The sequence below is a fragment of the Mirounga angustirostris genome, unplaced genomic scaffold, assembly GCF_029215605.1.
Source record: "Mirounga angustirostris isolate CCGP_5_RB_7025 unplaced genomic scaffold, mMirAng1.0.hap1 SCAF_8, whole genome shotgun sequence".
NCBI classification, from domain to species: Eukaryota; Metazoa; Chordata; class Mammalia; order Carnivora; family Phocidae; genus Mirounga; species Mirounga angustirostris.
The window spans coordinates 93,168,245-93,183,271 of NW_026991716.1; the positions used below are offsets into that span (position 1 = coordinate 93,168,245).

The 15,027-nt window shown below is 35.1% G+C and overlaps 1 protein-coding gene across 2 annotated transcripts in view; it reads right to left on the reverse strand.

Annotated features, from left to right (window-relative positions):
• Positions 1-15,027, reverse strand: part of SEC63 (SEC63 homolog, protein translocation regulator) — a 69,970-nt gene that overhangs the window by 19,791 nt on the left and 35,152 nt on the right. For both annotated transcript variants that reach the window (XM_045865268.3, XM_064597955.1), the window contains 7 exons: positions 13,810-13,902; positions 12,221-12,375; positions 10,239-10,386; positions 7,612-7,694; positions 4,830-4,889; positions 4,455-4,628; positions 654-812 (listed from right to left, as the gene is read on the reverse strand). In XM_045865268.3, coding sequence (XP_045721224.1) covers positions 654-812; positions 4,455-4,628; positions 4,830-4,889; positions 7,612-7,694; positions 10,239-10,386; positions 12,221-12,375; positions 13,810-13,902 — 872 coding nt within the window. The remainder of the gene's footprint in view (positions 1-653; positions 813-4,454; positions 4,629-4,829; positions 4,890-7,611; positions 7,695-10,238; positions 10,387-12,220; positions 12,376-13,809; positions 13,903-15,027) is intronic.

The window sequence follows — 15,027 nt, forward strand, 5'->3', positions numbered from 1 at the left end:
ACAGTTCATTTGCAGTAGTCTCTAAGGACCCATTATTTGTCCACCAAACCCTCTTTTTCTATAGCCCATCTATAAATCAGGTGCAACTTAATGCCACACCACGAGACTTCTTCCTATTCTCTCTACCCTCACAACCTTAGTAAGTTCCTTAGAGACTCCTCCTTTCCTTAATGTCTTATATACCTCTTAAACAAGGTGGCATTCTGTAAATGTTAGTCTTCTCCTTAAACAACCTCTTGATATTAGAGTCCACAGTAGTGTTTCTTTACTCTAAACACTACCTAGAACTTTTGAAAGACTCCTCTAAGTAACTGCTTAGACCATAACCCACCTTTCCTAATTCATTTCCAGACTCAGCTCCAATGTTGAAAATTACTGTAAGACACCAAACTGACTTCTCCTCAAATCCACAACCTATACTAACAGCAATTTAAGATTTAAGAAAATTAAGAGGTCCAATCCTTGTTAGAAACTATTTTTCTTTATAATTCTGACCACCATCCCACAAACATACTCTTACAAAGTAATATAAGATTATAAAATATACGGGTATTAAGACAAGCACACAAACAAGTAAACAAATGAAAAAACAACAAAAACCAAAACTATCAGAGGTATATAATTCTAATTATTTAAACCTATAAAAGTCTTACTGCTTCATCATCTTTGTTTTGTTTTTCATCTTGCTCTCTATCAGAGTCTCTGTCACTACCATCATCTTTTTCACTTTGGGATTCTCTATTGGTTTCTTCTTCTTCAGAATCACTGCCTTTGTCAGAAACTTCTTCTTCGTCTTCCTTTACTGCAGCTTCCTAAAAGGAAAAAGCAACCACAGAAGTTCTGAATATCTCAGTGAATTCTCAGTCCCTGAAGCTAATTATTGTCATTATAATTAAATTAGCTCAAAATTGTAATTTCACTATTCATACAGAATTTTAGAGAATTATAAACACACGTATTTATACATACGTGGTAGTCAGACTAAAGACTTTAACATTTGGCTTATTTGTCTATTGTTAGTTATTTTATTTATTTTTCATGTTTGTAAAATAAAAAATATTTTACCTTTATTTGCAAAGTATACTACTGCAATGGCAACATGGCTCATCTTTCAAAACATCAATCACACAATATATATTACTTTTTTTAAAGATTTATTTATTTATTTGAGACAGTGAGCACGTACACATGGCATCAGCGGGGGGCGGGGGGGGGGGGAACGGGCAGAGGAAGAAAGAATCTCAAGCAGACTCCCTGTTGAACACAGAGCCCAAGGATGCAGGGCTCAATCTCATGACCCTGAGATCATGACCTGAACCAAAACAAGAGTCAGATACTCAACCAACTGAGCCACCCAGGCACCCCACTTATACAATATATTTTATTTGAGATGGGGAAATGGAAAGCTCATAGAAAAGCACTGCTTTGAGAATTTAATATTATCTTCTATAGCTGATAAAGCCAATATCCCAGACAAAATATTTACTAATCCATTTCAAGAAGCAAGAAAAAGAACAGCAAATTAAATATAAAAAAACTCGAAGTAAATACCAGAGACCCGAAGTCAATTAAAGAGAAGGCAGATATACAAAGGGAAACCTAAGCAAAACCAAAAGTTGGTTCTTTGAAAAGATTAATAAAACTGAGATAAGACTTTTATTAGGCAAGACTGATCAAAGGAAAAAGAGAATATAAATTACCAATATTAGGAATAAAAGAGACATTACTACAGCTCCAAAAGAAATTACAAATAGAGGATATTATGAATAACTTTGTCAATAAATTTGGTAACTTAGAAGAAATGGGCCAATTCCTTGAAAAATATAATTTACTAAAATTGATACAAGGAAAAAAGTAGAATATGTTAAAGAAATGGACTCTAAAACTAAAAACCCTTTTTAAAAACTCCAAGCCCAGATGGCTTCTCTAGATAGTTCTTCCAAATAAGAAACAAACCCAATCTTACACAGACTCTTCCAGAAAAAAGAAAGAAAGAATACTTCCTAACTTGTTTAATGAGGCCAGCATAAAACGGATACAAAACCTGGCAAGGGTATTATAAGAAAGGAGAATGGCAAAACAATATTCTTTCATAAAATAGATGTAGGAATTCTAAACAAATACTATCAAATCTAGATAAATATGAAAAAGGATAATATGCTACAACGAAATGAATTTGTTCCAGGAATGCAAGGACAGCTTAAAATTTTTAAATGCTTCAACATAATTCACTACATTATAGAATGGAGAAAAATCACATCAACCTCAACAAATGGAGAAATGGCATTTAATAAAGTTCAGTACTGTTCATGATAAAAATTCTCAGCAAACCTGATAAAGAATATCTACAAAAACCCTATAGCTAACATCACACTTAATAGTTTGTTCCCTTTCTCCTGGAGATAAACAAGAAGAGAGGGGTGACCACCGTCCTCACTCCTAACCAACGTTACTACACTGAAAGTTTCAGCCAATACAGTAAGACAGAAAGGAAGAAAAAGCAAAAAGATTAAAAAGAAAAAAGTAAAACTGTCTTTATTCCCAGATGGCATGATTGTGTACACAGAAAATCTTTTAAAAAGTACCTACAAATGGTTAGAATTACAGGCATACCTTGGAGATATTGCAGGTTCAGTTCCAGACCACTGCAGTAAAGAGATTACCAGAATAAAGTCAAATGACTTTTTTTGTTTCCCACTACATATAAAAGTTATGTTTACACTATACTGTAGTATGTTATGCATGCAAGCAATATTCTGTCTAAAAAGTGTGCATGCCTTAATTAAAAAATACATTATTGCTAAAAAATGCTAACCATCACAGGAGCTTTCAGCGAGCTGTAATCTCTGATCACAGATCACCAAGCAAATATAATAATACAAAGTATAAACTACTGAGGGAATTACCAAAATGTGACAGAAACACAAAGTGAGCAAATACTGCTGGAAAAATGGTGCTGACAGATTTGCTAACACAGGGTTGCCACGAACCTTCAATCTGTAAAAAATGCAGTATCTGACAAGTGCAAGAAACTGAAGTGCAATGAAACAAGGTATGCCCATATTGTCAGTTCAAGACTCCTTGATACAAGGTCAGTATTTAGAAGACAACTTTATCTCTATGTGCCAGCAATAAACACTGAAGAATGGATTTTTTTTTTTAAATGTTATATGCAACAGCACCAGAAAGCATCAAATACAAAAGGGTAAATCTAATGAAAGATGTGTCATACCTCTGTCACTGGGAATTACAAAACACTGCTGAGAAAAAATTAAGGAAGATCCAAGTTAATAAAGATAAACCATGATTATGAGTAAAAAGACTCAATACTGTGGGGCACCTGGGTGGCTCAATTAAGCGTCTGCCTTCAGCCCAGGTCATGATCCCAGGGTCCTGGGCTGGAGCCCCACGTAGGGCTCCCTGCTGAGCGGGGAGCTTGCTTGCTTCTCCCTCTCCCTCTGCCCCTGCTTGTGCTCTCTCTCTCAAATAAATAAATAAAATCTTAAAATCTCTGATAGGCAGAAATGTCAACAGGACTCAAAAGCAATAACCATAAAATTAATGAAAGACTTCCTTAAAATTAGGTATCACCAAAGGCTTCCATTAAGAGAGTAAAAAAGGACTCATATCCAGAATATATAAAGGAATCCTACAAATCCATAAGACAACCCAATAGAGAAAGGATATTCAAATGGCTGCTAAGTATATGAAAAGATGCTCAATATCATTAGTTATCAGGTAAATACAAACCACACACAGAGATACCATTACAGATCCACTGTAGTGGTTAAAATAAAAAAGAATGGTAAAACCAAGCATTAGTGAGGATATGGAACAAATGAACTCATATTCTGCTAGTAGAAACAAAGAATAGTACAACTTTGGAAAACAGGCTCTTTCAATGAGCTAACCATATACACTTATTTTATGACCCAGCAACTCCACTGCTAGGTACATACCCAAGAAAAACGAAATGTCCACAAAATGACATGTACATGAATAAGGACAGCATTTTTATTCAATAACAGGCAAAAACTAGAAACAACCCAAATGTCCATTAACTGCAGAACAGATAAGCTGGAGCGTATTCATAAGATGGAGTATCACATACACACAAAGAATGGACAGCTGCTACACACAACACAGATGAATGTCATGGACATAATGTTGAATGAAAGCAGACAAACGTATTTCCACTTACATGAAGTTTAAGAATAAGCAAAACTAATCTATGGTAATAACAGCCAAAACTGGAAGGTATGGAGGTAGATGGAGGGGTCACTGACTAAGAAGGGACACAAGTGAGCTCTCCAGGGTGCTAAGCTTTTCTATCTTAGTCTGGGTACCATGGGTACATGCATACGTAAAATTTCAGGAGCTACACATAGGATGTGAACATTTTAGTGTATGTTATAATTCAACACAGATAATGATAATAACAGTAATAAACTTACACTCCCAACAACTCCATTTGCCTGCTTTTGTTTCTGTTGCTTTGATTGTGGTAAGGGCACAGGTGTAGGTTTTTTTTTTAAAGGTTTCTTTTTTTTTGATTTAGCAGTTTTCTTGGGTCCTTTGCTCTTCTGCTGCCATCCTCCTTTTGTCCTGTTCTTATTCGTATCACCCTGCTATAAATAACAACACACATACACACTCAGAAGTTATAGCAACAGTCTCATTTGGGAGTCTGAATAATTTTTAGATGAAAATGGCTAAACTAAATGCTTTCACAAACTGAATTACTCTCCCACAACAATATAAATCAATCAGAGAACAAAAGGAAACACTTCCTTCACCAGGAAAGATAAGTATGAAAAATCAAGTTTTACCCCATCTTCTGCTGGCTGTTCCTCTGCAGCACAGATTGACTGCTCCTTTTCAAATACTTCCTAGAAGCAGAGAGAAGAAAAATATAAAGTCTATCAACCTATGTTTACCTTTCAGATAAAGCAATCTTTCAAAATAGATGACCAATAAGTTTTTTAACTGGTGACAACTGGTGGAGGGAGGGAGAACAGCAGACTTCTGGCAATTACTAATGATGTGTGCAAATTCAGCAATTACTAAATGACACTTCAAAAGTTACCTTCTGAAATATCTCACATGTGTCTTGAATACATTTTGAAAAGTACAAATGCAATGACTTAAGATATATAAACTCATTATAAAGTCAAGAATATTTCATAGTTTAAAATAACTATGGAAGGGCACATGGCTGGCTCAGTCGGTAGAGTGTGAGACTCTTGATCTCAGGGTTGTGAGTTCAAGCCCATATTAGGGGTAGAGTTTACTTAAGAAAAACAAATTTTTTTTAATTTTTTAAAAATTAATTACATATATAAATAAAATACCTAAGGGGTGGAACACTGAGGAAATCCATAAAATCTAGACATATCCACCATATAATCCACTTAGGATCAGAATAGAAGGCATAAATTTAGGATTTATATTCCAGTAAGGTTTCAGTGAGAATCTATACTAGAAGATAATAAGTGATGTTGGTTGTGTTTAATAAACTCCCTGGAATTACTAAAGCTAACAAGTAAAAACAATGATAACTCAGGCTTTAAACTGCTAGCCTAATTCAGGGGTCCACAAACTATGGCCCATTGCCTGGTTTTCAAATAAAGTTTTATTGGAACTCAACCATGCCCATTTGTGAATTCAATAGTTGCTACAGAAACCATGTGGCCCATAAAACCTAAAACTTTACTAATTGGACCTTTAGAGAAAAAGTTTGCCAATCCCTAGTCTAATTCTACCATCTCTGCTTCATTTCTTCATTTCTTAGCTGGGTTTTAATACTTAATTACTCTGAGGTTTCGTGCATACAAGAACTTGAAGATAAATATTTGATTTTCTCCCTTCCTCCAGGGCAATTTTGCTTTTTTTCCCCTACCAATTATCCCAGAAGTGTCAACAGCTCAAGGCCAGTTTTTACTCATTTTTCAGGCTGGGAATTCCAAAGCATGTAGGCAATATAAATTTGGATTCTATGCCCAATCCTAGCCACTGGCTTTGAAGTTTCCTCTTCTCCCGGGCAGGACACTTCTCATCCAGAGTCCATGACACAAATGCTTCCTTACCACTTGCTACCATAAAATCAACATCTTTGATTTGATATATCCTACTACAAAGTATGCTTTTCCGACCAGAGTTTTAGAGATGGGGTTTAAATGCAGAGTATGTTTCCTGCAGATATTCACAGGTCCCAGAGCAGAACAGGCTAAAATCTCCCACTAGTTGGATATGCAGAGTTAAAAATAGTACAGTCAATTAAAAACGAGTTACAACTATAGGTCTAACTTGGGAGGTAATAGTTGACTTGGGAGGTAATACAAATATGTAATAGAAACTAAGAAAAACAAGATATACAGGAAACATATACAATGTGATTGAATTTAATCAAAGAGAATGAGAAAAGTACCAGGGTGTATATATACATACAGTGTAAAGGCCCAGGCATTAAATACGAGCATGGAGAAAGATATGAAAGGATACACACAAGACTAAATTCTGGTCTCCTGGGACTGACAAGGGGTTTCCTGAGGGAGGTGGGTGGGAGAAGGAATCCATGATCATGAAAACACCATTTAACCCCACAGGTATTCATGCATTAGGGTATCTAAAGCGATGAGCTTCAAAATCAATAATCTCAGAGTGGCGGGACTTTAGGTGATTTTAATCTCTTCCTATACTTTTCTGCAATGCCTGAAGTTTTTTCCCAGACAGCCTTTATTTTTCACATAATGAGGAAAAAAAATATTTTCATTATAATTTAAAAAATTAAGAGTAAAATCAGAAGTGACCAAGAAGGAATAGGTAATGAAATTCACAACAATCAATAATTAATCTTTGTATAGTACTTTAGACTTTAAATACTAAACTCACATTACCTTATTATTATAATGTTTTTACAGGGAATTAACAAATCATCACAGGAAGAATTAATCTATTTTCCAAGGGTTTTCTGTATGTAAAAACTAATGGGAAAACTATGAATATTAATTTAAAATATCAAAACAGCTAAATAGACTGCCTGGGTAGCTCAGCTGGTTAAGCGACTGCCTTCAGCTCAGATCATGATCCCAGGGTCCTGGGATTGAACCCCACATCGGGCTCCCTGCTCGGCGGAGAGCCTGCTTCTCCCTCTCCCACTCCCCCTGCTTGTGGTCCCTCTCTCGCTGAATCTCTCTGTCAAATAAATAAATAAAATCTTAAAAAAAAAAAACAGCTCAATAGGACTTGCAAAATTAGATTTTACTACTATAATAGTTTTGACTGAGAATATGTGACTTAAAATGAGAAAATAAATGTAAGAACTCTGACACATAACTTTTTTTTCCTTTTTTTTCATTGAAGTATAGTTCACACTATATTAGTTTCACGGTGTACGACACAGTGATTCAACAACTCCCTCTGTTACACTACATAACCATACAACACTGTTACAATATCCTTAACTATATTCCGTGCTATATTTTGAATCCCATGACTTATTCCATAATCGGAAGTCTGCACCTCCTTTTCCCCTTCACCCCTTAACACATAACTCTTTTTTTTTTTTAACACATAACTCTTAAAGCATAAAAATAAAAAGAGATGACTTACTGCCATTGTTTGCCTTGTCAATTTAACCAACACTGTAACTAGGGATCCTACTGTGATGTTGTTGCTATCTTCATCATCCAATACTACAAGATGAGAGTAAAAAATGAGAGTAAACAATAAAATTCAATTTGGTACTTCAGTATTTCAAATATATTTTAAACTCAATAAAAAATATCTGACTGCCTACTCTATATAAAACACTCCACTAAATGCCTTCAACAATGCACTCATTTAATCTTTAAAATAGCTCTCTGAAGATTATTTCCACTTAGAAGAAAGTGAGGTTCAAAACTGAAGTAAAATGCCTGAGGTCACATAATGGCTGTATCGGCTCTGCCAAGTTTCAAACCCTGGTCTTTGAAAACGAAGTATAATGTGAGGCCTACTGTACCACAGCTTTCTTTCACAGTGATATAAAAATCTGTCACTCTATTAAATTGTACAAACCTTGTATTCACGAGATTTTACCTATATGATCAATGCCAGTCTGCCTGTCAGAAATAAAATAATTAGAACTAGTATTCTAAGTCACATTAATTTCTTAAGGCAAGAACTTCGAAGTTTTGTTTATAGTAAAAAGCACCTTAAAAAGCTTTTGCAATTGCTTAATTTTTCAAAACCACATTTGCTACACATATTGCCAAAAGCTAATAAAATAAACTTGACATTAAAACTAATATTAAAATTAATAAATGAAGTAACTTACCAAACATATCTTATTCAAATTCATTTTTCCTGCAAATTTTATCTGTAAGAGTTTTCTTCACTATGTATTTCTGCCTAAAATTTTTCTAAGTTATGTTTATTTTACACAGATTTAGATTAGCATACTCTGTTCTGGGCCTACATTAACACACCACCAGTTGGAAAAGAACGGCCTCCAACAAACTCTACTTTCTCCTCCATTACTGGCTGTGAGGTGCAACAGCTGGGCATCGAGAAGGATACAATATCCTGGGGCACCTGGGTGGCTCAGTCGGTTAAGCACCTGACTCTTGATCTCGGCTCAGGTCACAATCTCAGGGCATGGAGATCAAGCCCTGCATCGGGCTCCACGCAGAGTATGGAGCCTCTTAAGATTCTCTCTCCCTCCTCTCCCTCTGCCCCTCCCCACTTCTCCCCGCCCCCGCATCCCCCCACCCCCTGCCTCGCGCTCTAAAAAAGAAAAAATTATTATTATTAAAAAAGAAGGATACAATATCCTTTCTTCAATCTGAAGTCTCCATTATCTCCTATCAAACCTGGGCTACACATTCGTCAACATTCCACAGTTGTATGCTCACATGCGTGAGCACTGCATGTGAATTAACAGCTATAACAATATCTACCTGCCATCTGAGGCTTTCAAGTGGAGAAAAAGCCTACAGGAGATTCTATACAGCCTCTAAGCAATGTGAGAAAGAGATCCACCATCTCTAGCACTGGATCAGGCAGATGCTCCTTTTCTGCTTCTAAAATTCTTCTACTCTCCCTCCTTTAACTATATTACTCATATTACACATTTGGATAGCATTGTGAAAATATAATAAATTGTCTATACAAGATGCTATGGAATGAAATACATCAAGAAGTTTCCCAGTGAGATCACAAGGAAATCCAAAATCCCCACCAAAGCAGTCCCAGTTTTCATTACATGTATCCTATACTGCAGCCAAATTGAAACCAGATTGCAGTTTACCTTACCTCTCAAACACCGAGTCTTTGAGAGCCATTTATCTCTTTTCAATTCCATTAGAATGCAAACTCAATAAGGCAGAAGCTTTGTCTTACCACTGCTTCCCCAACACCCAATAAAATGGGTGGCACTCAATAGTTGTTGAATGAATCAATGGCACAATGTCTGTGTCATTCACTTAACACTTGCCTTACGTTTCCTTGTTTTTAATCCTATGTTTATGTCCTACTTCCTCAACTAGACTATAAACTCTTTAAAGACAGATACCATTCCTAACACATCCTTGTATTCTTGGTCCCACAAGAATGTTCTCACAAGAGAAACTTAGTAAATGTCAAAACTCAGAATACTGTCACAGTGAAGGAATGGGCAGATAATCTCTAATTCTGTAACCACTGTATGATACTATTATTCAGCTATTAAAATGGACACTCAAAGGACAATTGTGTAGGTAGAAAAATCTATTTTTTCACCCCAGCAGACATAAAGATAGAGACAGGTTGAGAAAAACACATGAAATGTGGCAGAGAACATGGTAATTTCCAAGGCTTACTAAAGTAAATTGGACTTTTTAAACTTAATTTTAGAACTAAACAGCTATTTCTTTTACACTAACAATATACACTTCAAGTATCTTCCAGTGCACCTGAAAATCTTTCATTCTTTGAAAAGTTAAGAAAGTCCTAAAACTTGAACTACAGAACAGAGAGTCCTCAAGCTTAATCCCATTCTGAGGATAATAAAAGTAAGATTCTATGGGATTCTATCAGTATTCTCAAATTATTAAGCATGTATCATATTCCATCACAGCCAGTCTGACAGGTAAACTACAGTTCTGGAAAGTCTAATTACACATTATGATATCAAATGTTTTGAGAACCTTAAGCCACAGAAACAAAAGCCAATCTATCAAAAAGAGAAAAAATGTTCAACAGGGAAACCTCCCACTTACCCTGTGATTTTATATCCATAGTCACATATGGGAAACTCCCAAGGACAGCCATAACCTCTTCATATTTTTCATCTTCAAGGAAGTGAAGTAGATTGTGACGATCTGATTCTTTTAAACTCACCAAATCCTGAATAGTCTTAATTTTGTACTGAATTTTAAGAGAGAGAGAGAGAGAGAGAAAGAAAGAAAATAAATCCCAAAGTCATAGAATTTTTCACAAAAAGAACATTAGCATGTTTCACTAAAACAAAATCCAATAACTTTTAGAAAAATGCTAAGATCATACTGGCTCCCAAACTTACAATGGTTCTACTTACAATTTTTCAACTTTACAATGCTGCAAAAGCAATGCATTCAGCAGGAACCAAACTCTGAATTTTTATCTTTTCCAGGACTAAGGATATTTGATACCATACTATCATTATGCTGGGGCGCAGCAGCAAACTGTAGCTCCACCAGCCACGCAACCACAAGAGTAAACAATCCATACACTTACAACCATTCTGTACCCATACAATCATTCTGTTTTTCACTTTCAGTACAGTATTCAATAAATTACAAGAGACAGATATTCAACACTTTATTATAAAACAGGCTTGTGTTAGATGATTTTGCCCAACTGTAGGTTAATATAAGTGTTCTGCGCATGTTTAAGGTAGGCTAGGCTAAGCTATGATGTTTGGTAGGCTAGGTGTATTAAATGCATTTTTGACTTAGGATATTTTCAACTTACGATCGATGGCTTTATGAGGATGTAACCCCACTGTAAGCTGAGGAAGATCTGCATACACATTTCAAAGCAAAAAATACAACTTTATAGCATTTCATGGCCTTTTATCCAAAGAAATTCAAATTTAGGATTTTTTTTTAATTACAAAGTTAATACAGGGTAATTTTTTAAATTTAGAAAAAATAAAGTTAGGAGGAAAAAAAAAACAGTAATATTCACAGAATCTTGACCCAACCAAGAACAACTATCATTTGATATGCTCAGTTTGCTGACCCATATTTTCTATTTTAATGATAAAAACCTTTAAGAGTATGAATTTATCTCCAAGTACAACTGCACCCTTAAGGTTTTACTATGCAATATTCTCATTTTTGTTATTTTCTAAATACAGCTATCTGTTATTGCAGTAATATCCATCTAGGCTAAAGGGATACTTAGGAGAGTGTTCATTTCCAGGCATTTGGTACTAGTTATTAATATTTACTTTCACAGACAGGGCTTAGATCATGAGGAATGTGGAATGCCCACTTTTTGATTACACAGTTTTCAATTCAAAATGTGAACAAATTTGTAACGGTAATACGATTACCTGAAAGGACAGAGAACTCATATGTGAATCTCTAATACACATTAGTTCTACCTTAATATACTATCAAATCCCATGTCTATCTTCCGCCCACTTTGTCTAATGTATGCAAAGTAATGTTTAAAATCTCCTATCAGAATTATAATTTGTTTTTTCTTGTATTTCCTCAAGTTTTTTCATTTATACATATTTTTGCCATATCTTAAGATTCATTATCAGATCTTTACGATAGATTGCATTATCTAAATTAGAAGCATCTTTATCTGATCTACTTATGTTTTGAAAACTTAATTTTTTTTGTTCCTATTCAACCAATAAACCATGCCCAACCTTAAAAGCCAGGTATGAAATGACTGGAAAGCATACAGTGCATTTTTACTCTGTACATTTCTGGTAACATAATATAAAGAACAAAGTCTTAATTGCTAAAATGCACTGACCTCCAAAGTAGTAAAATCACTTACAGTAGGTAAATTTATATTATTAAGACACCTCCCTAATCAAGAAAATGCTAACAGAATCACTTTAGGAATAGTTGTAGAGTGTTTAAGACATTCTAAATCTAAGAAAGCCATAGTAAACACTTCTAGAACACTTTTTATTCGTGCTACCTTTAAGTAACATGACAAACTGTTTAAAGCTAATTTTAAAGTGGCAAAGAATTACCTTTTTATGATTAGAAACCCTCCTAAGATTGTCCTCTTCAATGTGAGGGAGCTGCAGAAGGGGAGACTTAAACTGCTGAAGGCCCTGCACAGCCATCTGGGAAAGCTTCATGCAGTTTTCTAGGGATGCCAAAGTTGGAGCACGAAACTCCCTTTCTTAGAAAGAACAGGAATAAAAGAAAAAACAAGGCTGGACTTTTTATGTGTTCCGGAGTACACAACTCATCATGAAAACATGACTCATATGAATATCGTTAACACCTCAAATTTTAAGATCATAGTGTTGATTTTCCTTTAAAAGTTGTAAAATCCAGTATGGAGGTTCCTCAAAAAGTTAAAACTAGAACTACCCTATGACCCAGCAATTGCACTACTATGTATTTACCCAAAGGATACAAAAACAGATTCGAAGGGATACATGTACCCTGATGTTTACAGCAGTATTATCAACAATAGCCAAACTATAGAGAGAGCCCAAATGTCCATCGACCAATGAATGGGTAAAGAAGATGTGGTGTATATATACAAAATGGAGTATTACTCAACTATCAAAAAGCATGAACTCTTGCCATTTGCAACGATGTGGACAGAGCCAGAGTATATTATGCTAAGTGAAATAAGTCAGAGAAAGATAAATACCACATGATCTCATTCATATGTGGAATTTTAAGAAAGAAAACAGATGAACATATGGGAAGGGGGGAAAAGAAAAAAAAATAGAGAGAAGCCATAAGAGAAACTCTTAATGACAGAGAACAAACTGAGGGTTGATGGAGCAAGGTGGGTGGGGGATAGGCTAAATGGTGATGGTTATTAAAGAGGGCACTTGTGATGAGCACTGGGTGTTGTATGTAAGGGATGAATCACTGAATTCTACTCCAGAAACCAATGTTGCACTGTATGTTAACTACCTAAAATTTAAATTAAAAAAAAAAGTTATAAGATACCAAAAATATACAAACATGTTCAAATGCAACAACCATTATCCAGCAACAAGCATTGGTTTAACAGAAAAATTCTTTGCATCACCTCCCAAAACAGTAAATTATCAGTAACAATAACATACTGATACCATGCCAAGAACTGACATCAGCCATAACAACAAACCACAACCATTATCTCCTTTCTTAAGGGTCCCCTTTTCCATTACTGACCACAAACTCTCTCATTCTTTTTTCTTTCCCCTCATTCTTTTCTCCCTTCATGCAAAAAACACTACATGTCAGATGAGTCATTATTACATCACTTAAAGAATTATTTCAAACTCATTGTTAAAATACAGAATAACCTAACTCTAAAAATATTCAAAGGAAGGAAAAGGTATCTTAAATCTTTACAAACAATAAGTGACAACAAACAATAAAACAATAAATAAATGCAAAAACATGAATTGTGATAAAGACTTTACATAACGGCACATACAGGAAAGAAGTAAGAAAAACCATGAATAAAAGTGGGAAAGCTGATTCAACTTATATAATATATAGGCAGAATTACTGTAGGTACTCAAAAATCCTAAAACTGTAAGTATAATCTGCAGGAGCTTGCAAGAAAAAGTACAACATAAAAGTAATTACATTTCCACCTCACCTTCACGGCTCCGGGCCATTATTATTAGCTGGCAGATTACATTAACCATTTCTTGAAGTAGGGCAGGGCATTTTTTCAACATAAATTGCTGATCTGCAAAACAAATGAAAACCTGAAACAAATCATTCCACTTTTATAGTTAAAACATCTTTATCATCTATAGTCCAAGACTGATACTAAATTCAAGTTGTCCCATAAATATTTCAGATGACCTCAGAATTTTACAGGTTGAACACAACAGTTTCTCCAAGCAGGACTGTCAAAAATCAGTCAGAAAACCCTAGATCAGATTAGATGTTTCAAAGGCAAATTTTTAATATTGTGGTGCTGTGCTTCATAAGTTAACTTTCGTTTTTTGGAAGAATAGTCTTAAACTTAATTCTAATCTTACTACATTTAAGAAACCTTAAGAATCTTCTTCTTGTGCACCTAAGTTTCTATAACTATGAATAAGTCCAAAGACTAAGATTGAGAATAAATCTTAACTCAATGCAGAAAGAGAAGGGGGAGAAAGAGGAAGGAGACAGACTCATTTTTACTGCATGTAATGGTTAACTATTAAGATCATCCACTGGGGTTAGTACTCAACCTAAAAAAATATTTGTTCCCTGTTACTTAGAAAAAAATGGAGATGGTTTCATATCTGTACAGAGTATTAGAAAAATCAGAATTACTGGTTAATTTGCAACTCCAACCACAATGCCTAAATAGTGATCCTTCATTCCATCCTAAGTATCCTATCTTATCACCAATTACTGAGCATCAGCTAGCCTTGTTTTTGGAGGCATTTGGTTTTATTATTGGCTTTAAAAAGGGACAGACGAAGAGGAGCTTCATTCGGAAAGAACACTTATTCCCTAGGTACACTAATTTTCTTTTAAAACTTCAAATGAAGTAATGCAAGTAAAGAAGAAAGGACACTCAAATTCATGACAGCCCTGGAAACGGCACGGTCCCAATGCACTGCTTTTCTTTTACACAGAGAGGTGGCTTCAGGCACTTTCGGAAGCGTTCCATAAAAATTAAACCCTTTATCAGCAGTTACTGCTGGAGGTGATGGTCGTAGCGGTGGAGGGCTGAGATATTTGTTGTGAAATCCATTTTTTCTTCCCCCGAAAAGCTTAAAAAGCTTACAAAATCTTTTTTAAAAAGTCACTAGAAATTACTATATAATCTGCAACTGAATAAACATTTCTCAGAGTCTTCTCCCACCTTGAA